This window comes from Asparagus officinalis, chromosome 4 (assembly GCF_001876935.1).
Source record: "Asparagus officinalis chromosome 4, Aspof.V1, whole genome shotgun sequence".
Taxonomy (NCBI): Eukaryota; Viridiplantae; Streptophyta; class Magnoliopsida; order Asparagales; family Asparagaceae; genus Asparagus; species Asparagus officinalis.
In genome coordinates, this window is record NC_033797.1 from 11,006,262 (window position 1) to 11,021,866 (window position 15,605).

The following is a 15,605-nucleotide window of genomic DNA, read 5'->3' on the forward strand; positions in this document are numbered from 1 at the left end:
TAGACGGATGATAACATCTATATCCTTTTTGAGTACGAGAGTATCCAACAAAAACACATTTGATGGATCTAGATGACAATTTATCCAAACCAGCAGTTAAATCCTGAACAAAACACGTAGAACCAAAGACACGGGGAATCACAGAGAATTGTTTTTTATCAGGATAAAGACAATTGAATGGTATTAAACCATCAAGGACAGAGGAAGGCATGCGATTAATCAAATAATTTGCAGTGAGAACAACATCAGACCACAAATACTTTGGAATATTCATATGTATCATCAGTGTTCTAGCAACATCTAGAATATGCCTATGCTTCCTCTCAGCAACTCCATTTTGTTGTGAAGTGTGAGAGCAAGAAGTCTGATGAATAATGCCATTAAGAGCACAAAATTTTGAAACATCACTTTTCATATATTTCAAAGCATTATCAGTACGAAGAATACGAACAGAAGTAGAGAACTGAGTTTTTATTTCATTATAAAAGAGTTCAATAACGTGCGCGCCCTCTGACCTCTCTTTTAACAGATAAAGCCACGTCATGCGAGAGAAATCATCAACAAAGATAATAAAATATCGAAAACCTTGCACAGAGGGAACACGATAAGGACCCCAGACATCGGAATGAACCAACTCAAAAGTAAAACTACTACGTTTATCGACTCGACTCTGAAAAGTAGCATGATGGTGCTTACCCAGTTCACACGACTCACAACCTAAAGAGGAAATAGATGGCTGAACAGAAACTACCGATCTAAGTTTTTGTAGTAAAGGATAACCCAGACGCCAGTGCCACAATAAAGTAGAGTCAGACTGTAATGCAACAAGGCCAGCTTCTGACACACTGTCGTCCAAATAGTACATACCTCCTCTCTCATGCCCCAAACCAATCTTCATCCCAGTTGCTAGGTCCTGAAAAACACAATAAGATGGAAAGAATGTGACTTTACAATTATTTTGTTTTGTAAACTTGCTAATGGATAATAGGCTAACAGGGAATTTGGGAACATATAACACATCAGTTAGTTTTAAAGAGGAAGTAGCATGAACTACTCCATCACCACGAACTGGAGAAAGAATACCATCAGCAATGCGGATAGAATGAAACTTATCAGAAAGATGTAAAGATACAAAGTGATCCTTTATACCTGTCATATGAGATAAGGCTCCAGAATCTAGTACCAAGGGTTTGTGAGAAGAAGCTATGTAAGCATCCATACCTGAAGAGGATGCATGAGTAGCAGAATGAATATTCTGAGAGAGTTCTAGCTGGCGCAACCTCTCATAATCTGCCTGAGAAATCTGAACAGTAGGAGCAGTAACAGCTGGACCACCAGAAGTAGTAGCAGAAATAGATGAGTTAGTCGACTCTGTATCAGCTACCTGGGCCCACTGAGGACGATCAAACTTCTCCCAGCACTTCTCAGAAATATGATTGGTTCTCCCACAATGACCACACTGTCGTGAACCCTTATCAGATTCACATTGCCTCCCACCAAAGGAACCACGTCCTCCCCCTGAATCACGGCCACGACCATGATCACGACCGCGACCTTTGCCTCGATTAGAGAACATGGCAGACTGATTCATCGTAGGTAGAGATGGTGTAGTAGTATCAGAAGTAACACCAGTAGAGACCTGCATGACTCTGGAGAATGTAGCAGTCAATGAGGGAATTGTATCTCCACCCAATATCTGTCCTCTCACCTGGGACTGTAAATTAGGGTTCAACCCAGAAAGAAATTTGGATACTGCCAGATCACGACGATACCCTAATAACGTCGCTGCATCAGCTACTGCAGGCTGATGCATCTCTAGTTCGTCTATCAGTCCCTTCAATTCACCAAAGAATTCCGGAACTGACTTATCTCCCTATTTGAGCGCAAACAATCGTTCATAAATTTCAAATACGCGAGAAACATTCTTCTCGTTCCCATACATAATCTTTAGGCTGTCCCACATCTCCTTCGCAGTGGTTAAAAACATAACGCTGCTACTGATCTGTGCTTCCATACTGTTGAGAAGCCAAGTCATAACACAATAATCAGATGAGAGCCATGAATTGTAGGTGGGATCTGAGGTTGGTGGTGGAGATACAAGATGTGGTAGTTTGCTCTGAGCGCTAATGAAGATGCGGAAAGCTTGTGCCCAGAGCAGATAGTTTGCACCATTCAATTTAATAGTAGTCCCCAAGACTACCTTGGGCGCAGAGGTCTCACCAACAACAATAGAAGGAGTAGTAGAGGAGGAGATGTCCGACATCGAAGTAGTAGTCATTTTTTATTTTTGAGCAGTAGTAGAGGAGGAGATGTCCGACATCGAAGTAGTAGTCATTTTTTATTTTTGAGCAACAATAGGAGACAAATAGTAGTCAAATAGGCAGATTAGTAGTAGAGATCCGTTTTCGAAACATAAACTAAGAGCAGATCAGGAGCAGGATTAGAGGCAGAGTGGTAGATGGTCATGCCCTCACGCTGCGTAGGCGAGATCACCTGAGGGAGAGCTCTGGCTTTTGTTTGCGCAAAGGCTCAATTTCTATGTTCTTGTTTCTCGAAGGAAACAAGAATAAAAGTAAAATATCTCAACAATGTGAGATAGACACTCTTCCTCTCATCAGTTCTATAACTGAAATATCGAGGCTTTCTCTCATCAGTTCTATGACTGAAATGTTGAGGGATACAATCGTCCTCTCATCAGTTCGAAGACTGAGATGTCGAGGGAATAGGCAACACGATGTAGGGGGCACTGTAGCACGACACTGTAGCAGCGGCAGTACTGTAGCAGCGGGCGGCGGCTAGGGTTTTTTTTTTTTTTGAATGAAGATTTGTGACGGCTAGGGTTTCATGCTCTGATACCATGTAGAGAATAGAGAAAACCCTAATTGTTATTTATTGAGAATAACAAGAGAGATATATATAGCCATACAAATAGGGTTAAGGTTAACGGGTAACAGCCCATTAACCCAATACCCAATACTTAACTTAACACAGTTAAATAACAATAGTTTAATACCTTGGAAGGTGTAGGGGAAAATCCAGCATCCGTGTCTGAAACCACAGTAAGAACAAAATGAACATCTCAAAATAAAATCGCCATGCTCAAATAGTTTATCAAAGAAAACGCATGTATAACTAATCACATTACCAATGAAGCATTTGACCCTGTGACAGCACCTCCTTAATAACTGACCTTTTTCTCCCTTTTTATTCTGGGGTTCCATGAATGGAAGTGCTCGCTGTAGGAAATAATATGAAATAATTAAACAGTTGTGGATTTCTGTAGCAGTTACCAGTTAAAGTTCAAACTAGATTTTATGATAGGTTTGCATGGAGCTGAAGATCAAAACAGACATATAATTACACTGCAGTGGTGACAGATTAATTTTTACAATTTTATATAAAAATTGTGATATGTTTTGAAGTATATAAAATTCTAAAGCAACTTGAGATTTTTGATAGTGAATGATGAACTAATTTACTTTTAGAAACATGTCCTTGTGAATGTTCATTTTTAACTTTTAGTTCAAAACACTCATCATACATGGTGTCTTTTATTTAACTTTTCTAAGGTATTTAGTGCTCAAGAACCTGAACTTGTGTCAGAAGAGCATTCCATCACCACCTTTAAGATTTACTGACTAGGATTTACTGACTAGGTTTAGTGTTCTAAATTGACAAGAACACGCACGCACACAGAGCGGACGCACCAGAAAAGGCAAACACTACCAAAGATACATAGCACCTGAATAAGTGACCCTACTTGAAAAACAGTTAGGTACTGAATGTATCATTCCAGCATTCTTACTGGATTCTTCCCCTACATCTTTCCCTTCTCATGACAACTAATGCCCTTGCAATTATTTTTTTATCCAAAAAGACGCATCATTTATAGTGTGCACAGTTTCAGTTGGCCTAAAGGTTTTTTGTGGCTTGCTTCCTGATGAGGGACAAGGACAGGAGTTGGCAACAAACAAGAAAGAAAATTTAATCTTTGGTTCACTCCTTCGGCATCACATCAATCTCATTTGTACTTTGCTTCACGATTGATGGCTTCATGCCAATTAACTCGTACACCTATAACAAGATTTTACACCCATGATCGCATCACACAATCTGAAGAAATCATTCTTTTTTTCATAAACATTTTCAGACATTACTGAAGAAAAACCAGCCTTTCATAAGGTTGCAAAACTTAAACACAAAAAAAAAAACAATATACACATCATAAATGTCTAGCAAATATGTCTTACCCATCTGGCATCTGGAAGTAATCGACCTAGTCTCCTAATAGATACGCGACTAAACTTTTCAAAGTCTTCTTTTGTCGGGAACCCATCTACCTGCAGCTTTTCCAGAATTCTATCAATGTTCTCTTTCCCCTGAGATAGATCCAGAAACATATCATTATTCATCATTCAACATTGACATACTCTTACAGAAGTTAGCATCTGTGCTTTTCCAGTGAAAATTAGGACAGCCATGGACCATTAAGTCAGGAACAATTAGGGTCCATAGTAAAGAAAATAAGTTTTTACAGCAGGTTGTCAGCCTAACATGAATATTTTCTTATTTGATACATAATTTCTATCACGGCAACTACACAAGGGAGGGAAGGAGGCCTGCAAAATGGAACTCCAACGTTCAGGTACAGGGGCAGATAAGCCTAATTCGCATATAATCAAGAGCAAGTCCCCAAAACCCTATAGACCAAGAAATAACTAGATGAAGAGTTAATGAGATATGGATTTGCATCCAAAAAATAAAAAATAATAATAAAAGGAAGAAGAAGAAAGAAAGAAAGAAAGAAACCAAATGAATCATATCGACAAGATAACCACGAAATACACAAAATTGTGTAAAATCAAAAGGAAAAGAAGAAAGGCATATAAGTGCTCAACCTACTTCGACAATTGGAAAGTAGACACACTTCAACCGCGCATTAGCCTGCCGACAACTCCTGGAGCCTAAATTAATACAACCATTAGGAACAATTTATATTCAAATCCTAAAATAGTTCAATATTAACTTAGACATTAGATCAGATATGTACCAGAACTTGTAGATGTTGGATCTCCTTCATTAATAGTCAGGTGTAGTTGAAGGACAAAATCAGGACCATTACAAGAGTGCAGATTCGTCACTGCAACTTCCCCACTAGCAATTTCAGCTAAATCAGTATGGTTCACCTAAAAGACAAAAGAAATTCTTATATCAGAAACAACAGAAATTAATAAAATTATCTACGCCATCTCAAAATTACTTCTGGTAAATTTAAAAATACTTACAAGCTAGTCATGAACGTAAATGTTCAACAAAGGAAAATTTGTCAAAAATAAATAAATAAATAAATACAGAAATTCAGAATTCCACTCAATAATGTAATAATTAGGTTATGTCTAACTGGCAAAAAAAAAGTAGTAAACATCTCAGCTTAGACATGGAAGTGAAATTTTTAATTCTTCCATTTCTCAAAATAAATCTCTATTAGCAATAGTTTCTGAAGATAACAAATATTGGTTACACAAATTTACGTTTAAGAAAAACCTAACCTGGCATTGTCCAATCATCTAGAAGCAAGCTTTGTTGATGCTCGCTAGTCATGTCTAACTATTCTGGAATAGGCTGATTTTATGTATACAGCTGATGATTATAGTAAACTTTAGCTGCAGTTTCAGTGCCACATATATGTACTACTCAAATGATGAATTACTAGACTACCAAGTATCGGGACATAAATCATGTAATCATGCTCCAACAGAGTAAAAAAGAAGACGTAGGATGCGATTTCATTATATAATATCATATATATATATATATATATATTATATATATATATATATATATATTATATTATATATATATATATTATATAATAGCCAAGACTCCTATCACACTTTAAGTTGAATATCCACCAAAAGTCCTCCACAATTTATACATATAAAACATACTTTTTAATAAATACAAGATCCCTAGGCCAATATGAGTGCGGTAAAAACTTTGGTGCGACACACTATTCCCTATCCACTTAAGTTACACAAGTTTCACATATATATTATATATAGTATATAATATATATATATATATATATATATATATAATTTATGAGAAAAATGGTATACTTGGTACCAAGTAAAATTTTGTGCTTGATAGTTGAGGTCTCTATTCTCATCACCTCATTCCAATTCCCAACCGCTCCCAACTACATTGCTGAATATGAAGCCCAATTTCAATGATTGTGAATGGGGATATCCACCTCACTAAGCACAAAAACTTGTGGGTTGCTTACCAATCATACTAATTTCTCTCTCTCTCTCTCTCCTCCCTTTCCCTCTCTCTATATTCTACTATATAAATATATATATATATATATATATATATATATATATATATGAGAATTTTGGTGAAGAGAAATTCAATCAAGGAAATACAACCTAATATTTTATACTAGGATGGCCGGCATTCCAGTCCACTTTTCTAGGAAAAATAAGAGGACAATCCCACAAAATTAGGAATCTAAACAAACTAGGAAAGCAACTAATTAGGAATCAGTCAATAACTAATCCTATTTATTAGGAAACAAAATAATAAATCCTAATCTACCAGATTACAGAAAACATACTAACTAATCTGCTCCTTTCTACACTCCCCCTCAAGATGGGTTGTATATGTTATACAATCCCAGCTTGGAGTTGAATTCATCGAAACTGATTCTTGGAAGGGCTTTAGTGAGAACGTCAGCAAGCTGCAATCCAGTAGGGATGTAGCTCAATTGAACTATTCCATTGTTGACCTTTTCTGAAATGAAATGCCTGTCAATATTCCACATGCTTGGTTCTGTCATGGTGTACTGGATTTTTAGCAATGCTGATGGCGAATTGACTGTCACTATGCATTTTTATCTGGTCCTTAAAATCAACTTTCAATTCCCTTAGTAATCTCTGAATCCACATTCCTTCGCAAATGCCCAAAGCAAGAGCACGATATTCTGACTCTGCACTACTTCTTGACATCACTGACTGCTTTTTGTTTCTCCATGTAACAAGATTGCCCCAAACAAAGGAGCAGTAACCACTTGTGGATCTTCTTACAGTTAGTTCTCCAGCCCAGCTTGTGTCTGTGTATACCTCTATCTCACAGTTTTCACTCTTTTTGAAGAGTAAACTGTGGCCTGGTGTCATCTTCAGGTATCTAAGAATCCGATTCACAACCTCTAAATGTTCCTCATTTGGATCATTCATGTGCTGGCTAACCACACTCACTGAGAATGCAATGTCTGGTCTCGTGTGTGAGAGATAGATCAACTTGCCCACTAGTCTTTGATACTGCCTTTTATCCACTGGTACACTCCTCATTTTTTCTTAACTTTAGGTTGGGGTCCATAGGCGTCTCTGCAGGTTTACACCCAAGCATGTCAGTCTCAGTTAGCAAATCTAAAATGTACTTTCCCTTTGGGATATAACAATCCCTGCCTTAGACCGAGCAACCTCCATGCCTAGGAAGTATCTGAGAGCACCATGATCTTTAATTTCAAACTCAGTAGCAAGTAATCTTTTTAGTTTGATAATTTCCTCTGAGTTATCTCCGGTTAGAATGATGTCATCAACGTAAAAAATGAGAATAGCAATTCTGCCTTTTGATGAGAATTTCACAAATAAAGTATGATCTGCCTGACATTGATTGTATTCGTTTGTGAGTACTGTTTTGGCAAACTTGTCAAACCAGGCACGAGGTGATTGTTTTAGCTCATACAATGACTTCTTCAGCTTGCACACCTGACGACTGTTTGAAGAGTTTTCTAGGCCTGGAGGTATTTCCATGTAAACATCTTCTTCAAAGATCCCCGTTCAAAAAGGCATTTTTGATGTCTAGTTGGTGCAAAGTCCAGTCTTTATTTACTGCTAGTGGCAACAGTACTCGAACTGTGCTTAACTTGGCAACGGGTGCAAAGGTTTCCTAATAATCGATTCTGTATGACTGAGTAAAGCCCTTTGCCACCAACCTGACTTTAAACCTCTCAATACTTCCATCTGCTTTATACTTAACTGTAAATATCCACTTGCAACCCACAAGCTTCTTCCCTTGAGGTAACTCTGTAAGAATTCAGGTTCCATTGCTTTCTAGAGCCTTGATTTCTTCCTCGACAGCCTTCTTCGATGCTAGATTTTTCAAAGCTTCTTGAATGGAAGTGGGAATCTGCATACTATCAAGAGCTGAGATAAATGATTTATATGATGGCAACAATTTCCCATATGCCACATCTCTCAATAGGATGGTCTGTACATGTTTGGACACCCTTTCTTTGAGCAATAGGCAAAGCAGAATCATCAACAAAAGGAACAAGAGGCTCACGAGTTGAAGAATCCATACCAGGGTGAAACTTTGAAGCAGGAGGCTCCGGTTCAGGTTCTTGACAATCTCTGATTTGAGTGATGTTCTCTAGGTTCTCAGTAGGTCGTCTCCTCCTAGAATAGACACGAAGTTCCTGATGATTTGCACCAAATTGAGGTTGGGTGGACTTATGGAGAACTGAGACTCGGATGGTGTGTCATTTGGACCTGATGTAGAACTGAGACTCGGATTTGAGAACTCAGAAGAGGGTAAGGAGGCTGGACTGACACTTTGGGGTAAAATATAAATGGATTGAGTGTCTTGAAGGATGTTCCAAAGCTGAAATTCCCTCGAGTTCTCCCTCTGAATTGCAGGTTTGGAAAAATAAGATTGGTGTTCAAAAAATGTGACATCCATGGAATTGTACATCTTCCTAGTAACATGTGAGTAACACTTGTCCCCTTTTTGATGAGAAGAATATCCTAGGAAAATGCATTTCACTGATTTGGGATCAAGTTTGGCTCGATGTTGTTGGTGTATGTGAACAAATGATGAACAATCAAAGACTCTTGAGTGGAAGATCAGAAGAAAAAGATTTGGCATGAGGGAAGGCTTGTAGGAGGACTTGACGATGTCTCTGAAATTGTAGCACTCGACTCGGCATTTTATTGATGAGATAGGTAGCAGTAAGAATGGCTTCCCCCAGAAGTGTTTAGGCACATGATTAGTAAACATGAGTGATCTAGCTACCTCAAGTAAGTGTCTGTTTTTTCTCTCGGCTATCCTATTTTGCTGAGGGGTGTCAACACAAGAACTCACATGAATAATTCCTTGTTTTATGAAATAGGAATCCAAAACTGATGTAAAGTACTCCCTGCCATTATCGGTCTTAAGAACCTGAATTTTTATTTTGAAATGGATGTGAATCATGGAATAAAAGGACTAGAAGATTTCCCCAGTTTTAGATTTTTCTTTCACAAGAAATGTCCAGGTGGTTCTAGTATGATCGTCTATGAAAGATATGAACTAAAGAGCCCCATTAATATTTTTCACTTGTGAGGGACCCCAAATGTCACTGTGAATTATAGAGAATGGATGTGAAGGCTATATTGAATGCTAGGATAAACATGTCGAGTGTGCTTTGCAAGTTGACATATTTCACAATGGAAAAACTTAGAATTTTTTTTGATGAACAAATGAGGAAACAACTTTTCAAGGTATACAAAATTTGGATGACCAAGGCGAAAGTGCCATAACATGACTTGACTCTCATTTGAAACAAAAACAGAATTAGAGACAAAATTAGAAACAGACTCAGAAACACAACTTGAATGAACTTGTCCATGTAGAGGAGAGTTCCCTTTGAGCAAGTAGAGACCACCACACATTTCAGCACTGTCAATCACCTTCCCCGAATCCGCTACTTGAAATTCACAAAAATTTAGATAGAATTTAGTCACACGGTTCAAGTCACGGGTGAGTTTACTAATGGAAATCAGATTGCAATCTAACTTTGGAACATAAAGGATAGATGAGAGAAGGAGGTCCTTTGTCAATTTGATTGATCTGATTCCTGCCAGTTTTGAGAGTGATCCATCTGCTATTCGTACTGTAGAGGGACTTGAATATGGACTAAACTTGTGGAAGACATTAATATCTCCGGTCATGTGATCCGAAGCTCCAGAATCTTCTATCCATGGTCTTAATTTTTTTGTTTCCGCAATATGAGCAAAGGAAAATGTACCTTGATGTACTAGCATGCCAGTATGCTGTTCGGTAGTGGGTGATATCTGTCCGAGTAGTTTCTGCAGTATCTCAATTTGCTCCCTGGTGAAGGGATTGGTTTCGGTGCTAGTGCTGGTGTTGTCAGAAGTGGTGGCAACATTTGCACGGCTGTCCCGGTCCTGGCACGCTCGGTTAGGCCTCCAATCAACAGGCTTTCCGTGTAATTTCCAGCAAGTTTCTCTGATGTGACCCGGTTTCTTGCAATGGTCGCACCATGGCCTTCCTTTTCTTTGCTTGTTATCTTGAGATGATTTGTGTGTATACAAGGCTGAGTCTTCAGCAACTGGGGAGCTCATATTTTTTGTCATCATCAGTTTTTTTCTGCTTTCTTCTCTTCTGACTTTAGCAAATGCCTCTTGGATGGAAGGCAGAGGCCTGCTTCCCATGATTCTACCTCTTACTTCATCCAGATCCTTGTTGAGACCAAGGAGAAATTTGAATGTTCTCTTTTGATCAACAATCTTTCTGTATAAAGCTGCATCATCTGGACATTTTCAGGGGTATATTTCAAACATATCAAGGTGCTGCCAGTACCAGGTTATTGTGTTGAAATATTGAGTGATAGTCATCTCCCCTTGTCGCAGATCATGAAGTCGAGTTTCAATTTCAAAAAGTTCAGAGGTGTTTTCGGAACTGGAGTAGGTTTCTCTTGTCGCATCCCAGATTTCCTTGGCTGTTTTGTAGAGAAGGAAATTTTCTCCAACACCCGTGGTCATAGAGTTTATTAGCCATGACATGACCATGTGATTTTCAGTCTTCCACGTGCGATACTTGGAATCTGTTGTCGCCAGAATAGGAACCTCATTGGTGAGATAATCATCCTTGCCTCTACCAGAAATATACATAAGGACGGATTGTGGCCACTGAAGGAAATTATGGCCATTGAGTTTGTGACTGGTGATAGGAAGAGGTGAATTTTCGATGATATTGGCTGAGGAATTTTCAGAGTTACTAGCTGAGGAATTTTGCTCGTGTCTGGAATTGACTTCTGAGGAGGTGGTTTGTGTATTCATGACATATTTTGTCATGGTGAGAGATTAGCAATGGAGTGGATTAAGGTTCAGAGTCTAGCTCTGATACCATGAGAATTTTGGTGAAGAGAAATTCTTATTCAATCAAGGAAATACAACATAATATTTTATACTAGGATGGCCGGCATTCCAGTCCACTTTTCTAGACAAAATAAGAGGACAATCCCACAAAATTAGGAATCTCAACAAACTAGGAAAGCAACTACTTAGGAATCAATCAATAACTAATCCTATTTATTAGGAAACAAAATAATAAATCCTAATCTACCAGATTACAGAAAACATACTAACTAATCTGCTCCTTTCTACAATATATATATATGAAATAATAGGTATGAGGTAGCAGCTAATTTTATAAAATGAACTACCAAGAGATAGTATAGTGGTGAGGTCCACCCAACTTAGCAAATCAAACTCACCATTTCTATCTCTTGGTAGTTTATTTTGCTAAATAAGCCGCCACCTCACAACCATTAGTCTTTATATAGGGGAATGCTTATTTGTTCCTAGGGTATAACTAGCTTAGTTACACCCACCTTCAAAACTACATTATGCGATCAATTTACTTGATCAACTCCGCTCATTTCAATCAATATGTTTTGGATGGTATATAAAAAAATAATTAGGCATATTAGGTTATATTCACTCATGGATCAAGTGGTTGTAAAATTAACAGTTTTGTAACAATACAACTAAAGAGACAATAAAAATGTGTTAGAAGAATGGAAACGTCATGATTTTTTATTTATAGATGTTTTGAGACATTTAGATCATGATTAATGGAGCGGATGACCACTTGATTTTTATTGTTAGGAAACCGTTAATTTCTATGACCACTTAATGACTGTAAAATATATGCTCAACACACATGATTTTTTATTTGTATACCTTTAAGATGTATAGATCAATATGAGGACTCAATCATCCGATTACACCGTATAACACACACTTTTACAAGTAGGCATGCTTAACTAGTTATGATCCAATAAGCCTATATATTGTCACATCCTCTAATCATATCTACTGAGCTGAGTCCTTTAGTCAGACAATCTGCTGCCTGGTCCTTAGTCGAAACATGACTTAGCTCCAGTAGTCCACTATCCAACTTCTCTTTGATGAAGAACCTATCGATCTCGATGTGTTTGGTTCTATCATGCTGTACTGGGTTGTTGGCGATACTGATGGCTGACTTGTTGTCACACCACAACTTCATCTTAGCTCCTTGATCCAGCTTCAGCTCCACCAGCATACTCTTCAACCATAGCAACTCAGCAACTCCTAAGGCCATAGCTCTATACTCTGCCTCAGCTGTCGATCTCGCCACCACCGACTGCTTCTTGCTCTTCCACGAGACTAAGTTGCCTCCTATAAAGATGCAGTATCCTGAGGTGGACCTCCTGTCATCAACACAGCTAGCCCAATCAGAGTCACAATAGCCATCAATGCTCATGTGTTCATTCTTCCTGAAGATTAGCCCTTTTCCGGTGGCATTCTTCAAATACCTTAGAATCTGGTACACTGCGTCCATATGACCCTTCCTTGGATCATGCATGTAGCGACTCACCACGCTCACTGCAAAAAAGATATCGGGACGTGTGTGACACAGATAGATCAACCTGCCTACCAGCCTTTGGTATCTGTCACGATCAACTGGTTCTCCAGCTTCAGCACCCAGCTTAAACTTCTGGTCGATCGGTGTAGTTACAGGTTTTCCTGTTTCTTTGAGAAGATCCAGTGCATACTTTCTCTGGGATAGGACGATCCCCTCCGCTCCTCGAGCTATCTCTATTCCAAGAAAGTATCGAAGCAAGCCAAGATCTTTCACCTCAAATTCCTTACCCAGTCTCACTTTGAGTTGGGCAATCTCCTTCTCATCATCCCCTGTAATAATCATATCATCCACATATACTGCAAGCAAGGTGATGTGACCTCCACTTCTTCGAAAGAACACGGTATGGTCGGCGCTGATCTGCTGGTACCCCATACCAATCATAGCCCACCTGAATCTATCAAACCAAGCACGATGAGACTGCTTTAGCCCATAGAGAAACTTCTTCAATCTACAGACCTTTTCCACTGTCTGATCTGTACCGAATCCTGGTGGTATCTCCATGTATACCTCCTCCACTAGATCTCCATGAAGAAATGCGTTTTTCACATCTAGTTGGTGTAGCTTCCATCCACCATTTACTGCCAGAGAAATTAAGGTCCGAACAGTGCTCATCTTTGCCACCGGTGCAAAAGTCTCATCATAATCGATGCCATATGTCTGACTATACCCTTTTACCACCAAACGAGCCTTGTAGCGTTCAACTTGTCCATCTGGATTCTGCTTCACAGTGAAGACCCACTTGCATCCAACTGCTCTCTTCCCTTTTGGTAGTTTTACTAACTCCCAAATGCGGTTCTTCTCAAGGGCCCTTAGCTCTTCGTGCATAGCAGCTTTCTATTTCTGGTCCTTCTTTGCAACCTGCCAATTGTTAGGTATAATAACAGAGTCCAGTGATGCAATGAATGCTCCATGTGCAGGGTGGATGTTAGAATATGATACAAACTGAGCAAGATCCCAACCATATCTATCGGGAGGATTTCCCGCATTATTGCGAGTAGTCCTCCGTATAGTTATTGGTGTGGGATGAGTAGGAAGAGGAATTGAATCACCTTGAGAGGAATCTGGTGGTGGTGTAGGTGTCTCAGGAGTCGGGGCAGGCGTTGGCAAGGGACTTAACACCAGTGGCACTGTAGGTATTGTTCCCGTAATTTATTTCCCCTTCCTACTATAGGTAAGTAGTTCCCCCTGAGCCATTGGTCTAACACCTCTTGTCTCATTCTCCTCTTTTTCTTCATTCTCTTGCTCCTCCTCAACCAAGTCTCCTTCCCAAGGAATCGTTACAGAAATTGATTTTTCTGATCTCTCACCATTCTCAGACATTGATTTCTCCATATTTACCAATCTCTCACCATTCTCCTCCTCTCGCCTCGTACTTCCAGTATTAGGCGAGTTACCAACGGATGAAGTTACCTTCCGGGTGTTATATGGCTCGAGTTCTCGGAAATGCACGTCCATGCTCACAAACAACCTTTTCTCCACCGGGCTCCAGCAAACATATCCCTTCTGAGTAGCAGAATATCCCACAAAGATGCACTTCACAGCTCTAGGGGCAAGTTTCCCGACAGATGGCCTGTTGTCCTTCACAAAGCACACACAGCCAAACACCTTGAGTGGAAGAATCCCACCATTATCTCCCTTCAATGTCTCACACGGAGACTTCCAATCCAGCACTCTCGAGGGCATTCTGTTGATCAGCGCTGCTGCGGTCAACACTGCTTGCCCCCACAATGTTTCTGGGACATTCATAGAGATCATCATGCTTCTAGCAACCTCTAAAAGATGTCTGTTCTTCCTTTCCGCTACCCCATTCTGAGCTGGTGTGTATGGACAGGTCGTCTGGTGATGTATTCCCTGAGCTGACAAATATTCTTCAAACGCTCTGTTGGTATACTCTGTCTCATTATCCGACCTCAATATCTTCACCACTGCTCCGTATTGAGTCTGAACATTCCTATGAAAGTTTTGGAAGCACCCAAACACTTCACTCTTATTCTTCATCAAGTATAACCAAGTCACACGAGAGAAACAATCAATAAATGTAACAAAATACTTGTATCCATTCATAGAACTTGTGGAACAAGGCCCTCAAACATCTGAATGTACCAAGTCAAATACACGAGAACTTCTATGACCTGAACTAACATAAGATCTTCTAGTAAGCTTTCCAAACTCACATGCATCACACACAAGTTTCTGTTTATTTGCTTTCTCAAATAAAGAAGGATACAATCTACCTAAAACACTAAAGGATGAGTGTCCAACGTCTGATGATGAAGCATTAACTCATTCTCAGTACTCATATTAGATCCTACTCTGCTTCCTCTACTATGACACCAACGCTGAATCCAGCCCTTCACGATCCAGATCACAGTCCACTACGCTATGTGCCAGTCCCAAGTCTCCGTCCTGTCCCTTCTCCTGAAAAATCACCTTGGGAATATAAAGAAACAATGCATTTTAGTTGGGAAGGATGATGAGAATTAATGGACAAAAGATTTACTGAAATGAAGGAGTGCAAAAACATTGGACAAGTTACAGAACCAGTACAATCGACTGTACCTTACCAACTAACCGCTGAAATGTACCATCAGCTGTTTGAATACTATCAGGTGATGCTAAGTGAGTATATGATAAAACTCACTAGCATTACCTGTCACATGCGAGACGCACCGGAGTCGACTATCATTCTGATGATCTGTTGGGAGACAGAAACAAGAGCATGTATGTCATCAGTACCTTTGGTCGGATGAGCATAGGTGCAGTATTGTCTCTGGCGGAAGAACGAAGTGGATGCCTCCTCAGTCCACTCCTCAAGTCTCCATCCCCTGCTACTTGCTGCTTCTCCCTGA

At 39.4% G+C, this 15,605-nt stretch overlaps 1 protein-coding gene across 5 annotated transcripts in view; it reads right to left on the reverse strand.

Moving 5' to 3' along the window:
- Positions 1-15,605, reverse strand: part of LOC109836607 — a 45,538-nt gene that overhangs the window by 16,896 nt on the left and 13,037 nt on the right. For 4 of the 5 annotated variants that reach the window (XM_020404565.1, XM_020404566.1, XM_020404563.1 and 1 more), the window contains exons 13-17: positions 5,051-5,186; positions 4,903-4,964; positions 4,251-4,379; positions 3,146-3,236; positions 3,014-3,048 (exon numbers count right to left, since the gene is read on the reverse strand). In XM_020404565.1, the coding sequence (XP_020260154.1) occupies positions 3,014-3,048; positions 3,146-3,236; positions 4,251-4,379; positions 4,903-4,964; positions 5,051-5,186 (453 nt within the window). The remainder of the gene's footprint in view (positions 1-3,013; positions 3,049-3,145; positions 3,237-4,250; positions 4,380-4,902; positions 4,965-5,050; positions 5,187-15,605) is intronic. The other variant, XM_020404567.1, reaches the window with a different exon arrangement.